The sequence below is a fragment of the Otolemur garnettii genome, unplaced genomic scaffold (assembly GCF_000181295.1).
Source record: "Otolemur garnettii isolate 467f Iridium unplaced genomic scaffold, OtoGar3 scaffold00002, whole genome shotgun sequence".
Classification (NCBI taxonomy): domain Eukaryota; kingdom Metazoa; phylum Chordata; class Mammalia; order Primates; family Galagidae; genus Otolemur; species Otolemur garnettii.
The window spans coordinates 20,857,964-20,871,831 of record NW_003852397.1 but is presented as its reverse complement, the minus strand read 5'-3'; the positions used below and the strand labels follow the sequence as shown (position 1 = coordinate 20,871,831).

At 35.9% G+C, this 13,868-nt stretch overlaps 1 protein-coding gene across 1 annotated transcript in view; it reads right to left on the bottom strand.

Moving 5' to 3' along the window:
* The window catches only part of TRMT11 (tRNA methyltransferase 11 homolog), a 52,605-nt gene that overhangs the window by 23,798 nt on the left and 14,939 nt on the right, over nucleotides 1–13,868 (bottom strand). The window contains exons 8-11 of the mRNA XM_023513427.1: nucleotides 6,610–6,690; nucleotides 2,865–3,029; nucleotides 1,449–1,521; nucleotides 1,201–1,332 (exon numbers count right to left, since the gene is read on the bottom strand). Coding sequence (XP_023369195.1) covers nucleotides 1,201–1,332; nucleotides 1,449–1,521; nucleotides 2,865–3,029; nucleotides 6,610–6,690 — 451 coding nt within the window. The remainder of the gene's footprint in view (nucleotides 1–1,200; nucleotides 1,333–1,448; nucleotides 1,522–2,864; nucleotides 3,030–6,609; nucleotides 6,691–13,868) is intronic.

Below are 13,868 nucleotides of genomic sequence, written 5' to 3'. Positions count from 1 at the left end.
AAAATTAAAAAGGCTTAAAATTTAATAAAAATAACAATGTTTAAGGTAAGGACTAGAAACAAAAACCTCGTAAAGAACGAATGAAGATAAATACATTCAGAAAGGAAATCAGATGACTGCTGCATTGAAATATTAAGCAATAATAATAATAATGCAAAGAAAGTAGCATTCGCATTGTCAAAAAAGTAGCATTCACACTGAACCACTGACTCTGAGGTTCAGTATGGAGTCATCAGTTAACTTCTTTCTTTTTTTTTCCAAAGTCTCAAAAAATAAACAACTAATATTTATAAATAAAAGATAATTTCAAAAAAAAGATCATGACAATTTTTTAATTATCTTTTATGATGCTTTTTGTACAATTATTTATAGTAAATGTAAGAATTAAAACAATTTTATACACATTTCTACAGTGGATTGAAGAAATGACCAAATTTTGAGCTTGATACCATCTTTTAAATCTAAAACTCTTAACTTGCTCAAATTTCTTGTCTTTCACTATTGATGCACATAGCTCTGTTTATACTTAACAGTTACTATTATAAATAATGAAATCTAAACCAATAACACTGAACATAGGCTTTAAATATATGCATAGCTTTTATTTTGATCTAAGTTTTTTAAAAAGATGTTATTTTATTTAAGATAATCATGATAGCCAATTTACATGTATGAAAACTAGCATTAGAAGGTAGTAGATCCATAAATCACTCAGCTAAATTGTTGAAAATTACCTGTTTGTAAACTGGCAAAAGAGCTACTGAACAGCTATGACAAACAGGCGCTGAGCTAAGTCTGGTGTACAATAGGAGCTGGCAAGTTTTTCCTGCAAGGGGGCAGAGAATAAAAATTTTAGATTTGGGGGGCCATATACTATAGGTTTTTGTCACATACTCTTTTGTGTGCAGTTTTGAGTGATTTTTAACAACTCTTTAAAATTATAAAAACCAGTCTTAGCTCAAGGGCCCTACAAAAACAGGCTGGCCCACAAGTAGTAGTTTGCCAACCCAACAGAAAATGAAAGGTCCAAACAATTCAATCACTAAGAGGAAGGAGACATTTGATATACACATGAAGTAACCGTATCTACACACATTAAATACAAAGATACCTGAACACCACTAAATATAAAGAAAAATTATGCCAGATATATAAACATTATAAGAAAGTGAAATTTGAAATAAAATTAAAATTACATACTCTGGTGTATACACTGGTAACCAATAGACTAGTCTTCCACCTAATACCAGGGTCTCAGCTGCAAAGTTTAACAGGTCAAAAAACATATCACTCAGATGATAACTCAAGGAAACAGGAACGTGGCTTTCTGGACTACACAAAGAAAACAAAATTTTAAAATCAGTGAAGCACTGTAAGACCACTTAAGTTAACTAAAAAGGCAACATGCCTCTCAAAGTTCTAATGCACTATATTTAAACTCTACTTACCATTTTTCTATCCCTTTTGGTATTTCCTTCTGGGAACCTGTTCTTCTTGTAGATTCTCTGATACCATATGGAGCTGGACAGAAAACACAGGTAGTACTATCAAAAGCCACCCACTCACTGATGAAGGCAGATATACACCACGTACCGTCAGATGTGACACCCTGAGGACACAACATCACCCATGCACTACTCCAAATTTGATTACACAATATAAAGAGTTGGGGGAGAGGCAGCTGTTGTCTTCAAAATTGTCAATGTCTTAAAAGGCACTGAGAAGGCTGTGGAAATGTTACAAATCAAAGGAGGCCTGAAAGATATCACTACTAAATGCAGTATCTGATTCTAGAGTGGATCCTGTACTACACAGGAAATATATGCTATAAAAGATATTACTGAGTCAACTGCCAAAACTGGATGCCAAACTATAGACTAAACTATTGCAGGATTTACTGAAATTGCTAACAGTGCTTTGGCTCTCTAAGAGACTATCTCTATGCTTGGGAAATAAATATACGATGAAATGTAAGGGTAACCAGCCACAACAAATACCACTTACTCTCAAGTAGATCAGGAAAAAACAATTTTATATTTTCTATAAATAAAGATACAGAGAGAGCAAATAATAAAGCAAACTGTTAATTTTTAAAAATCGTCCAATTTTCATAAAGTATATTCAAAAAGACACCATAATGCCCTGATGATTTTTCTTTCATTAAAACTGAAACCATCTATGTTACCACAAAACTAAGGGGGGCTAAGAGAGAAGGGTTCAATGTTGCCACAATTTATAGACTTATTATCAAATACTGTAGAAAAGGCAGATCTATTCTTAGATACACTGCCTTAAAAACAAAAGGGAAAACAAGTTTTCATGCACATTCTTGAAGCTCAGTGGGGTCACAAGCCCAGTAGTTCTCAGAATACCAAGTTTCTTTGTAACTCCAGGAAGGAGATGCCAGGGAAAACAGGTACTACAAAAACATAAGTGCTAACACGTAGGAAAACATGTGATATTTGAAACTCTTTTCTTTGATATTTAATACTATAATTGTAAATGACACTTTAGCTCCAGTTGGTATACTAATAAAAAATTAAGATCATTATAAAAACAACTATATGCCTGAAAAAAATAAGCCAAAGGGAAAAACAGATGACAAGTTAATGCATAAAGATATGAAAATGGATGGCAAGTCAATATATTTGCTTAAGAAAAACAAAATAAACCATATGCGACTTATTTAAGTTGGTAACCCACCCTACCTTAACAATTTTCTCCTCACTGTACGAAGCAGTTGAGGGTGGGAGGAAGACTCACAAGTAGACATTGTCTGTATACGTTGATAAATTTTGTGCAAACGACTTTAAGAAAGCAATTCTACTAATTCTATTGCTAGTTTTGAATAAAAGTAAACTTACGATCAGTGATAATCACATCAAAATATGTGCCCTTCCTCCAGGAGGGTTTAGATGCATCTGAAACCAGGACATCAAGGTAGTACTTCTCTAAACCATACTGACGAAGATTTGCCTTAATATTTTCATCTGGTCCTCTCCATTTCTGGTTTTTCCTACTGGCCTTTCCTAAAAGGAAAGAATAAGAAAAAAAGAAAATGTTAGCTCAAACAGAACCTTTTTACTTCCTGTCACGTTACCTAAAAGTAATGTTTTACCTCATCTAAACCTACATTTACTCAAAATTTGCTTTCATTTAAAATCTTAATTTATGTATACAAATAATTATTTTTATCTCAACTTCTATAGAAATATACTTGGAATAGTGAAAGCACTGATGTCTAACTGATACTGTTCTGTCACAGTTCAAGTAAAATTGCCTTAAAATGCTCCCTCAATACCTTAAAGTATGAGGCATTTAGTAGTTAGATACACAGTTGAATAGAACCTGCCCCTTTCCTCTAGCAGTAAACAGTCCTGTGTAGAGATAGTGCTGAATCAGATAAATAAATTAGAAATGAAGAGAGCTGACTTGAGAAATGCTGTGGCTGTGACCACGAAGAAAGAAGACAAAACGGAGACATTAAAAGTTACAGTGCGGGCTCGGGACCTGTGGCTCAAGTGGCTAAGGCGCCAGCCACGTACACCCAAGGTGGAGGGTTCGAATCCAGCCTGGCCCGCCAAACAACAATGGCAGCTGCAACCAAAAAATAGCCGGGCGTTGTGGCAGGCGCCTGTGGTCCCAGCTACTTGGGAGGCTGAGGCAGGAGACTTGCTTGAGCCCAGAAGTTGGAGGTTGCTGTGAGCTGAGATGCCATAGCACTCTACCCAGGGGGACAGCTTGAGGCTCTGTCTCCAAAAAAAAAAAGTTACAGTGTGAGCAGAGAGAAGGCTAAACAAGTTCAAAAGTTCCAGTTCAGGAGACACAATTAAGACAATCATACCAATGATTAAAATCAGAGAACCAGGAGGAAAAACAAGCTTAAGAAAAAAGATGAGATTCATTTGGGATATATCAATTTTGATCTATCTTGGGGAACCTACAGAACATTACAGATCCTCAGCAGGTAGCTGAAGGATGGGATAGACACACTTGGGAGAAATCAATACGTAAACTTAAGTTGAATTCATATGAATGAATGACAGTTTTTGTTAACCTAGGTGTTACATTAAGGTATGTGTTTGCTCTGTAATCATTCTTAGATATTATATACTCCTCTGTTCTATGATCAATTTCACAAGAAAAACATCTAAAGAAGAATACCACGACTCTGAACAACACGCACTGTAACAGGACAAGGGGCCAAAGACAGATGCCTGGAAAAAGCACTAAGTCAAGAGATCAGAGAAAGTTGGCAGAGCATTAAGGAGACTAAGATGAAATAGTCAAAAAGTAAAAGTGCCACCTGATGAGACCACTGTCTAGGAAATCAAGAGAGTTTTCTGAAGGTCAACATAGCCAAATGCATCTCTAGCCTGAGCAAGCGTTTTCAGCAGAACAGTAGGCACAGAAGCTGGAAATAACAGGAAGAAGAGAGAGAGATGGAGAGGAGATAGAAACTTAGTACCAGTGTTTCAAGGAGCATTTTGGCAAAGTAAATAGAAAAACAAAGTGGTAGCTAGAGGGCCCTATAGGATTGATAGAAAAAGTTTTGTACTTTAAAAAAAAAAAAAATCAGAGAAACCTGAGACTATTTCAGAATACAGTAAGTGTGAGAAACAGGCTGAGTGTGCTTGCTCACGTCCATAATCCTAGCACTTTGGGAGGCCAAGGCAGGAGGACTGCTCGAGCCCAGGAGTTCAAGATAAGCCCGAGCTGTAGTGAGATACCATCTCTACCAAAAATAGAAAACATTAGCCAGGCATGGTGGCCTGAAAAGGTAGTCCCACCTACTCAGGAGGCGAGAGCAGGAAAGTTCCTAGAGCCCCAGGAGTTTGTGATTTCACTGAGCTATGGTGATGCCACTATACTCTAGCTGGGATGACAGAGTAAGAATCTGTCTTAAAAAAATAAAAATAAATAAAAGATATACACACACACGTGTTTATGGAACAAAAAGCATATTTAACAGCATCTTGGATAAGCTCTGAGCAAATTCCACTTTAATCAGAATTCTATCTATATAGACTGAAAGTTATAACTTTGTAAACACAACTTTAACAAATAAAATTTTGAGCAAATTATACATACAATTTCTTCAAAGCAAATATGCTGCTTCTAAAAGCAAACTAAAATAATTCTTAGCATTCTGTCTACTGTAACATATTGCAGATAAAGAATATCCTTTTCTGGTTAGCCCATTTATGCAAATCTAAACTATAACTCATTTTCTTCCTGATAAATATTACTAAATTTCTTACAGTCAAGGTAGGGAAAGGGCATCAGGACGATATATCAAACTGCTTCAGCAAAAGAAAATAAAGTACAATGAATCTTACCCATACAATCACTTATACTGGCCGAGAAAAAGGAAAAGAATATTATAGGGATTGATTCAAGTTACTATACCAACATTAACACCAAAAATTTTAAGACATCAATAAAAACTTGACATTTTTAATATTATTAAGCTATAAGGAAATACTTTTTCAGTTTCATTCAGTTCTATCCAATCACACATCTTTATTGAAGCTTCTAGAATTTTAATTAGTCTCCAAAATTACTTCAGAAGTAAAGCAGGTGCTTGTCTCAAATACCCTCAGTCTAAGGCAGTTTAAAGTTACTGTCACCTTAAGTATTTCAAAGCTGTTTCAGTCAGTTATGAAATTAAAAACATACATGGTAGCTCAAACACTAGTTAATCCAATATACACTCAATGTATGATTACTGAAAAACGAATGCTGGTAATCTTTACATATAAACTTTACTTATTTTATTAACATGTACACGTCGATTAAAAACTGGCCATCTCTCTCTTACTTCTTCTCTCCCCGTCCTAAAGTTCCCAAAGATACAGTCTGCCTACTTTTCCTTTCATTTCTACCTCCGACTAAGTTATAAACACCTCTGAGGGAAGGGCTTTTTCTTATTCATTTTTGTTTCTCTCAGGAACCTATTTTGCTCACACTAGATTACTTCGTAAAAGTAGACTGATAACCAATGAAGTCTTGTAAAATTAAGTAAAATTACATCACAATTTTTTGTATTTTAACATTAAAATTATATCATATAAAACTACAGCTGACCCTTGAACAATGCAGACCTTAGGAGTGCCCACTTGCCATGCAGTCAAAACTCTGCACAGAACTATTGATTCCCCAAAAACCTAACTAAGCTTATTATCATCTTTACTATTCATTAAAATATACTGTTCAGTAAATAGTATATTTACTATTCATTAAGTGGAAGTAGATTATCAAAAGGTCTTCATCCTCATCATCTTCACCTTAAGTAGGCTGAGGAGGAGGAGGAAGAGAAATGGTTGGTCTTGCTGCGTTAGGGCTGGCACAGTCAGGAGAACCACCAAGTATAAGTGGACCTATGTAGTTCAAACCCTTGTTGTTCATGGGTCAACTGTGTTTTCTTATTTTATCTCCTTTCCCACTTCTTTTTTTTCAGAGACAGTGTCTCCCTGTGTTGCCCAGGCTGGACTCCAACTCCGAGATCAAGCAATCCTGCCTCAATCTCCTGAATATGTATTTTATTATTTTAAAGGCACTGGTGTCATGGCAAAAACATAACACTGTCTGTCTATAATCTCTACTCACCTAAACCATGAACTGTGTTGTAGTCTATGTCCGTCCCATATACATACGCACCAAAATGAGCAGACGCTATCAGGAGGCCACCTGAAAAAAACAATCACAAAATTATGACAACTTATTAACCAGAAAGTCCCCAAGTCCTGTTCCTTACCGTATATTTAATTTGATCCAGAGCCTTATAAACGAGCTGCAGGCAGAGTTCCCTGGAATGACACTGAGCCTGGCCAACTTTACCAAGCCTCAGAACTGAACGAACAAACCCCTAAACTTTATTCACTAAACTGGTCACAAAGTAGGGGATTAATGTATGCCCTGGCATCATTACTAAAAATAGCACTACTTAGGGAAAATTATTTGTGTTTTGATCGAAATAATGTATGTTTAGACATTTTCTTATTTTGAGAGGTCTATGCAAGAGTTTATAAAAATGAGAACATAACACTGCTTATACAAAGAGCTAGCAATAAATTCTGACAATTGGGCTCCTTTCTCACTGAAGTTACAGTTTTACATAACTAAAGAAGGCATAATTAATATGTGAAATATCAGTTCTTACACAAGTTAAAATATAAGGACATATTTTAACTTTTGTAAGCATTAACTATTTTATCCCAGTTACTCCTATAACCAATCTATCTCCTATATCAAACTGTAAATATACATTTCTGAATAACAACTATCAAATGCATATAAAAATAGTCAGTACAATTATTTTTGCCTACTTAGTGCTGCAACTAAAAACAATGATCCCAGTAAAGTTGACAAAGTAATTTGACAGATGTGACCAGCTCACACATGAAAGAAAATCCTAATAAAAATTAAAGTAACAGTGAAACTCTTTAAAATAAAAGGTAATGGTATTTTTAAATTATTCCAGAAAAAAATTTTACAAGGTTTAATAAATTTTTAATAATTGTGCTTTATATGAAACTTCACTTTTTAAAAAATCATTCTAATTAAGAGGCTTTTAGTGCTTGGGCAAGTCCTAATTAGCTATACTACAGAAAGGTCCGTCAGTCAAGTTGAAATCATAATTATATTCTTAGACTGTAAAATGCACCATCTTGAACAAGGGAAAAAAAAAACCTAGGGCTCTACTCCTTACATCCTTTTGAAACATAACTCAAAATTAAGATGGGTAGTGTCTCCAGAAGGTCAAGATCTGTAAGTTAATGGTGTTCCTTCCATAGCCGTTTAAACCACAGTCTGGTAACATGTACTTAAAAATACTTTGCTCATGACAATACTGTAACTGGACTAGTTCCCGTGAGAGCCCACAAAGAAGAGAAATGGAAGACTAAAAGCACAGCAGAAACCAAAACCTAGGTCCTCTCATACTAACTACAAAAGGCATTTATGTAAGAGGGAAGGTTAAAAAAAAAAGTCCTCATAATTCTTGTTCTAGAAATGCAACAGTCTATATTTAGGAAAGGCAGTGTATGCAATGACTTGAACAGTCACAAAGTCACTTTACCCAAATTATGAGGAATTACTACAATTCTGCCAATTAAGGCAGATACTCACCTAGAAGAACTAGTTGTCAAGGGGAACAGAAAAGCTTTCCTGTGCTTCCTTAAACAGAACCTTATCCATTGGGTTAGAGTGAGTTTTGAGAAGACCCAATTTACAGTACAACTGCTGAAAGGAGATGAATAATCTGTTAGACTACATCTGATAGTTAACTTTGTGCCTTTTAAGCTTTTAATTTTTAAAAATCAAATCAAATCATAATAAATTAGCTTCTCTGAATGTCACTGGATAATCACTATTTAGTCATCTAGTTGTTCTTCTGATTAAGTTGGAGCTCTTTTTGTGTTTAGTTATACCTCAGCTTGAGTTTTCTTGGAAGCTTTTTGGTGGAAGGAAGGACGCCACAAATGGAGAGTGAGTGTCAGGGAGCCAGGTGAGGTGACTCACTCACTTCCTTTTATCTTATCAAAAGTGAAAATGTGGCATACGGCTCTAGACCAGCAACTCAGTGTTTCAATTTTCCATCACTTAAATAATAACCACTTTAATTTTAGGGGAGTATCTTATAGGCAAAGGGATACAAGAATAAGCAGGATTTATTCTGTAATATAGAAATTAATTCATGATTTTCATCTTTAGAGGGCTAAGTGGAAAGCTTTACCAATGTGGGGGAAATGAGAGACTGAGCTTTGGTTTTGCTGAGAGAAAGGAAGAAAATTTTTTTAAAAATGGTAATGTCATTGCATCTATCTTATGCTTTTTAAAAAAAGAACTCTACTTAAATAAATTAAAAGGATAAACAAAAGAGCCCTGCTAGAAAATAGGAATCCTGCAAGACCAACTATGAGACTCAGGAAGGGGGGACTACAGAGAGAACTAGAAGAAAATGGGAAGCAGAGGATACTACCCAGGCCCCCCGAGATCCAGTATCTCACTCTCCTAGACTTCTCTTTCCCTCTCATAGCCTCCTCCCAGTACCAGGACAGTCCGCTTCCCAACACCTTACTTGTGTGTCCACTATTGGGCTATGACAAAATTTCATAAGAAGCTACATTCCTTGCCTTACACCTACGGGTCACTAACAGTAGACAAGGCCCAGGAACACACATGTCTCTCCCTGGTGCCTTCTCATTACTACTGGAGCCGACACACTGGAGAGGGCATGAGAAGGGAGCTATAGCTGCACAGCTTTACATTACCTGAGGCAGTCAGCATACACTTGCACGATTACTTTAGTCATAAACAAAGAATTAGCCTTTTCAGTAAGCTTTAATTTTCCTACATGTTGCTAAAACTTGCCAATAATTGGACATTATTAATATCTTGGAAATCAGCCTACAAAAGGACTAGAAAATGAATTCATGGTCAAATTCTTCCACATCATCATTTAATATTAGCTGTATCTAACATCTTTCAGCAAAAAGCCATCTAAGTCTTTATCAAAATAATAATGATAAAGACCGTGACAGTTCACTGAATGTTTACCATGCCTCAGGCAACTTCCTAGGAACATTATGTACATATATTACACCTCACTTAATTCTCACAATATCTTACTATCACCATTGTACAAATGATGGAACTGAGACTCAGACAAGGTCAGAATCTTGTCTAATTCATACAGTAATTTGTCAAGCTTTAATTCACTCTATTTGCTCTTTTCTTTATACCATACTACTTCCCTTGGAGTCAGCACCCATGGAAGTAAATATACATTAACTTGCTGATTAGATAAACAAAAAGAAGATTTGCTACTAAACAAATTATATTAAGTTAGTAAAGCTATACACTTAGTTAATAACAGTTGAACACCAGTCCCAAGTCTGGCACCATATCACAAGCAGGGTGTGCCATTACAAGTATTCAGTAAATTCATGCTGATGATTCCTTTAGCCAAACTCATATGTGAAGAGGAGTACTTCCTACCTACTGAGAGCTGATCCAATGGTATGTATCTTCCCCCTTAGTAAAGTTGAAATGTGCTTTAAAAAATAAATCTCACTAAAATGAAAATCAATGTATTTATAAAATAGAAAGGAAATGTGTTTCTGTTACATTCCAAGTAACAGTAGCAACTCTCTAAAAGAAAAAGGGAAAGTATCCAGGCAAGAAATATTCCTTTCGGTTTCCCAGAAGCTTCCTACCCTACTCACAAGACATCAGGAATCAGTGAATAATATACTTGAGAAACTACATAAATTTCAGTTTGGGACCTTTAAAAAATGGAAAAGGGATTAGATGAGCTTGAACTTTTTTCTTTGAATACTAAAAAAGGAAACTGAAAGAAAAAAATACCAAATACTTGGTAAAAAACTATGGCCAAGGAGGAGGGCTCAGGGCCATGTGTTTCTCCAGTCCTTCAGAAGGTACTACCCATCAATGAGGCAAAAGGCCCAAGGGAGAAGAGGTGAAACTGTCCTTAAGTATATAGTCACAATTTTTGGCTATTACTAGTTTTAAAACAAAAGTATCAAAAACTCACTAATATCCTCAACCTATGCTTAAACAATAATCACTAATTATGAAAATGTAGTTTAGCACCATCTCTGCAAAGATCCCCCTCTCATATACAAATAGTCAGATGATCAAAATATATTACCACTGTGAAAGCTGCCCTAAATTAAATAGAAGCCAGTCTCCTTGTCTGTCCCCACACTAAAGATTCACACTGACTTCTGTGATGTTAGAATTTCCTATATTACATATACCTAACCTTATCTACATTAATGGAAAGAAATGTCACCTATACTGACAACCATTTTTAAACTCTATGGTCTAGTCTACACATGTGAGTGCATGTTAACCGTGTTGTACTTGTATGTATTCTTCTCATTTCACAGAAAGTTTCTGTAGAAGATTAAGGATTGAAAATGGCTTTAATATTTGGAAAAATGTAAGTCAGATCCACTCTTCACATCATAAGAAAATACTCTCAGTCGGCGGAGCACTAGTGTGATTCTAGTACTTTGGGAGGCTGAGGCCAGGAAATTGATTAACGCCAGGCGTTCAAGACAAGTCTAAGCAAAAGCAAAATTAGCCAGGTGTGGTGGCGCTACTTGGGAGGCTGAGGCAGAAGGATTACTTGAGCCCAGGAGTTTCAGGTTGCAATGAGCTATGAGGATACCACTGTACTCTTGGCCTGGTAACAGAGCAAGATCCTATCTTGGAAAAAAAAAGAAAAAAGAAAAAGGAAAAAAGAAAATAATTGGTAAATGGACCAGAAATCTAGAAGGAAAAAAATAGAAGTAGAAAAGTACTAAAAGAAAACACAGACAATCTCTCTGGGTATAAGGAAAACTTTTTTTTTTTTTGCCTGGCAAGAAGTAATTACTAGCAAAGTCAAAAGATAAGTGACAAGCTGGGAACAAACTTGTGCAACATATATCACAGGTAAAAAAAAAGGGGGGGCGGGAGGATAATGTCCCTTACTTCAAAGGACCTTTAAAAATGAGGGTGAAAAGACTAAAAGTTCCACAGCAAAATGGGCAGAAGACATGATAATTCAAAAAAGGTAGTAAAAATGCCCTCAAAATATACAAACTTGTCAGACTTCACTTATAACAAGAGAAAGACAAATTAACACTAGGTTGAGATGCCATTTTTCACCTAACACACTGGCAAAACTTCAAAAGCTTGACAATATATTCTGCTGGTGAGACTGTGGGAAAACAGGGACTCAGTTACTGGCAAGGATTCTAAATAGTATAATGAAGAAGAATCTGGCAAAATGTAACAAAACTATGTATGTAATGATTCCTTCAACCCAGGAATCCTATTTCTATATCACCCACGTTACAAAGGTATACACATATATTCATAAAGTTAATCATCGCAAGCATTATTTGTAATGGTAAAATAATGGAAACTACCAATGTCCAAGTATAGGAGAATGTTTGAATAAATTACTATATGTATATCCACACCTATGGAGCAAAAAATTTAAAGAGTGTGTGTGTGTGTGTGTGTGTGTGTGTGTATATATATATCTGCTTATCCATTAAAAAGAAACACAGGAAGAATCAACTAGAAAACAATGAAGTTGGTCACCTATTAAGGATGGGGGGAAAGGATAGAAGATATAAAAACAAAGTGACACCTCTGAGTTCACCTTCTGGAATAGTTCTAACTTTCAAAAACAAGTTAATCTTATACATAGTACATATTAAAAACAAAAGCAAATCAGTAAGGAATGGGGAAGGGGGAGATAAAAACCTAAACATTGGCTGGGTTCAGTGGCTCATGCTTATAATCCCAGCCCTGTGGGAGGCTAAAGCAGGTGGATCGTTTGAGGCTAGGAGTTCAATACCTGTCTGAGTAACATAGTGAGACCATGTTTAAAAAAGAAAAGAAAAATTAGCTGGCATGATTGTGCACACCTATAGTCTCAGCTACTCAGGAAGCTGAGGCAAGAGGATCACTTGAGCCCAGGAGTGGAAGTTACTGTGAGCTACGATGCCACCACTGCATTCTTACCTGGACAGCAGAGCAAGACCTGCCTTGAAAAACAAAAATTGAGCGCAAACTGGAATAAACCTAAAAATTTTTAAATGAAAGGAAAAAAGAAGCAAGAACAGTATTTGACTTTATTTTTCCTTAGAATAGATAACTGAAAATACATCCTAAATTCTCTTTAACAGGATTTTTTTTAAGTAGTGTGAGCAAAGCAATTTGAAACTATTTTATATATGTTATAGGAAAAAGCAAAAGAGTAAATGTGTTGATGTTGATAAGAACCAGGGTTCTTACTAGAAGAAGGTGTGTATATAAATATGGTACGGGGTAGGCAAAAAGAAACCTGTATGGTTAGGTGGGAATTTGTAGTATATGTACAAACTCACAATTTCTAAATATTTATATGCACTTACATGTGCACACACACAGTATGCAGGAATACATGCATGTGTGCTTATATATGCACTTCTACGCATTTTTGTATATACAAGGGTTGTCCAGAATGTATCCAGCCATGTAATCCAAAAAAGAGAAGCCTATATGGCCGGATATGTTCTGGGCAGCCCTTGTATACACATATACACATCTCCTAGCTTGCCTAGCGAAAGGATCTAAAACCCAGATACTGATCTCTAATACCATCTCCTCAATAAAAGAAACACTGGCTCCTGGGGAAAATGACTAATGGCAAGGCTTGACCAGGTAGAAGAGAATCCAGTAAGTAAGTAAACGCTCAAAACAAACAAAAAAGATAAAAACATGTCACAGACAATAGATTTAATGTGAAAGGGCTCTCACTGGGCAAATTTGGGACAATTTGAACAACCAAATAATTAAGGAATATAATGAATTCTAGACCACTGGGGGAAAATAGTGAAAACCCCTAATTCAGATGAACAATAAATAGGTAAGTGAATATGTGGAAGAGAAGAAAGGGCTCACACTTACAAAATAATGAGGATTACTGGTAACTAGAGGGCATGCTAGAGCTGGAAGATAATCCCTTTGAAACCATCACTGGTTTAGCCAAGAATCATCAATGGATACTAAACCTGACGACCTGACAAAGGTAAGGAGGCACTGGGGTAAAGAACAAAATATTAACATAGTTTTAATGTGCCTCCTCCCCACAGATTGCTTAATAACTACAGGGAAAAAAACAGTAATCATACAGTAGAAAAATCAAACACTACTTGACTGGCTTGTCAAAATTAACATTACAGGCTCGGCGCCTATAGCTCAACCGACTAAGGCGCCAGCCACATACACCTAAGGTGGCGGGTTCAAATCCCCAGCCCGGACCCGCCAAACAACAATGACGGCTGCAACCAAAAAATAGC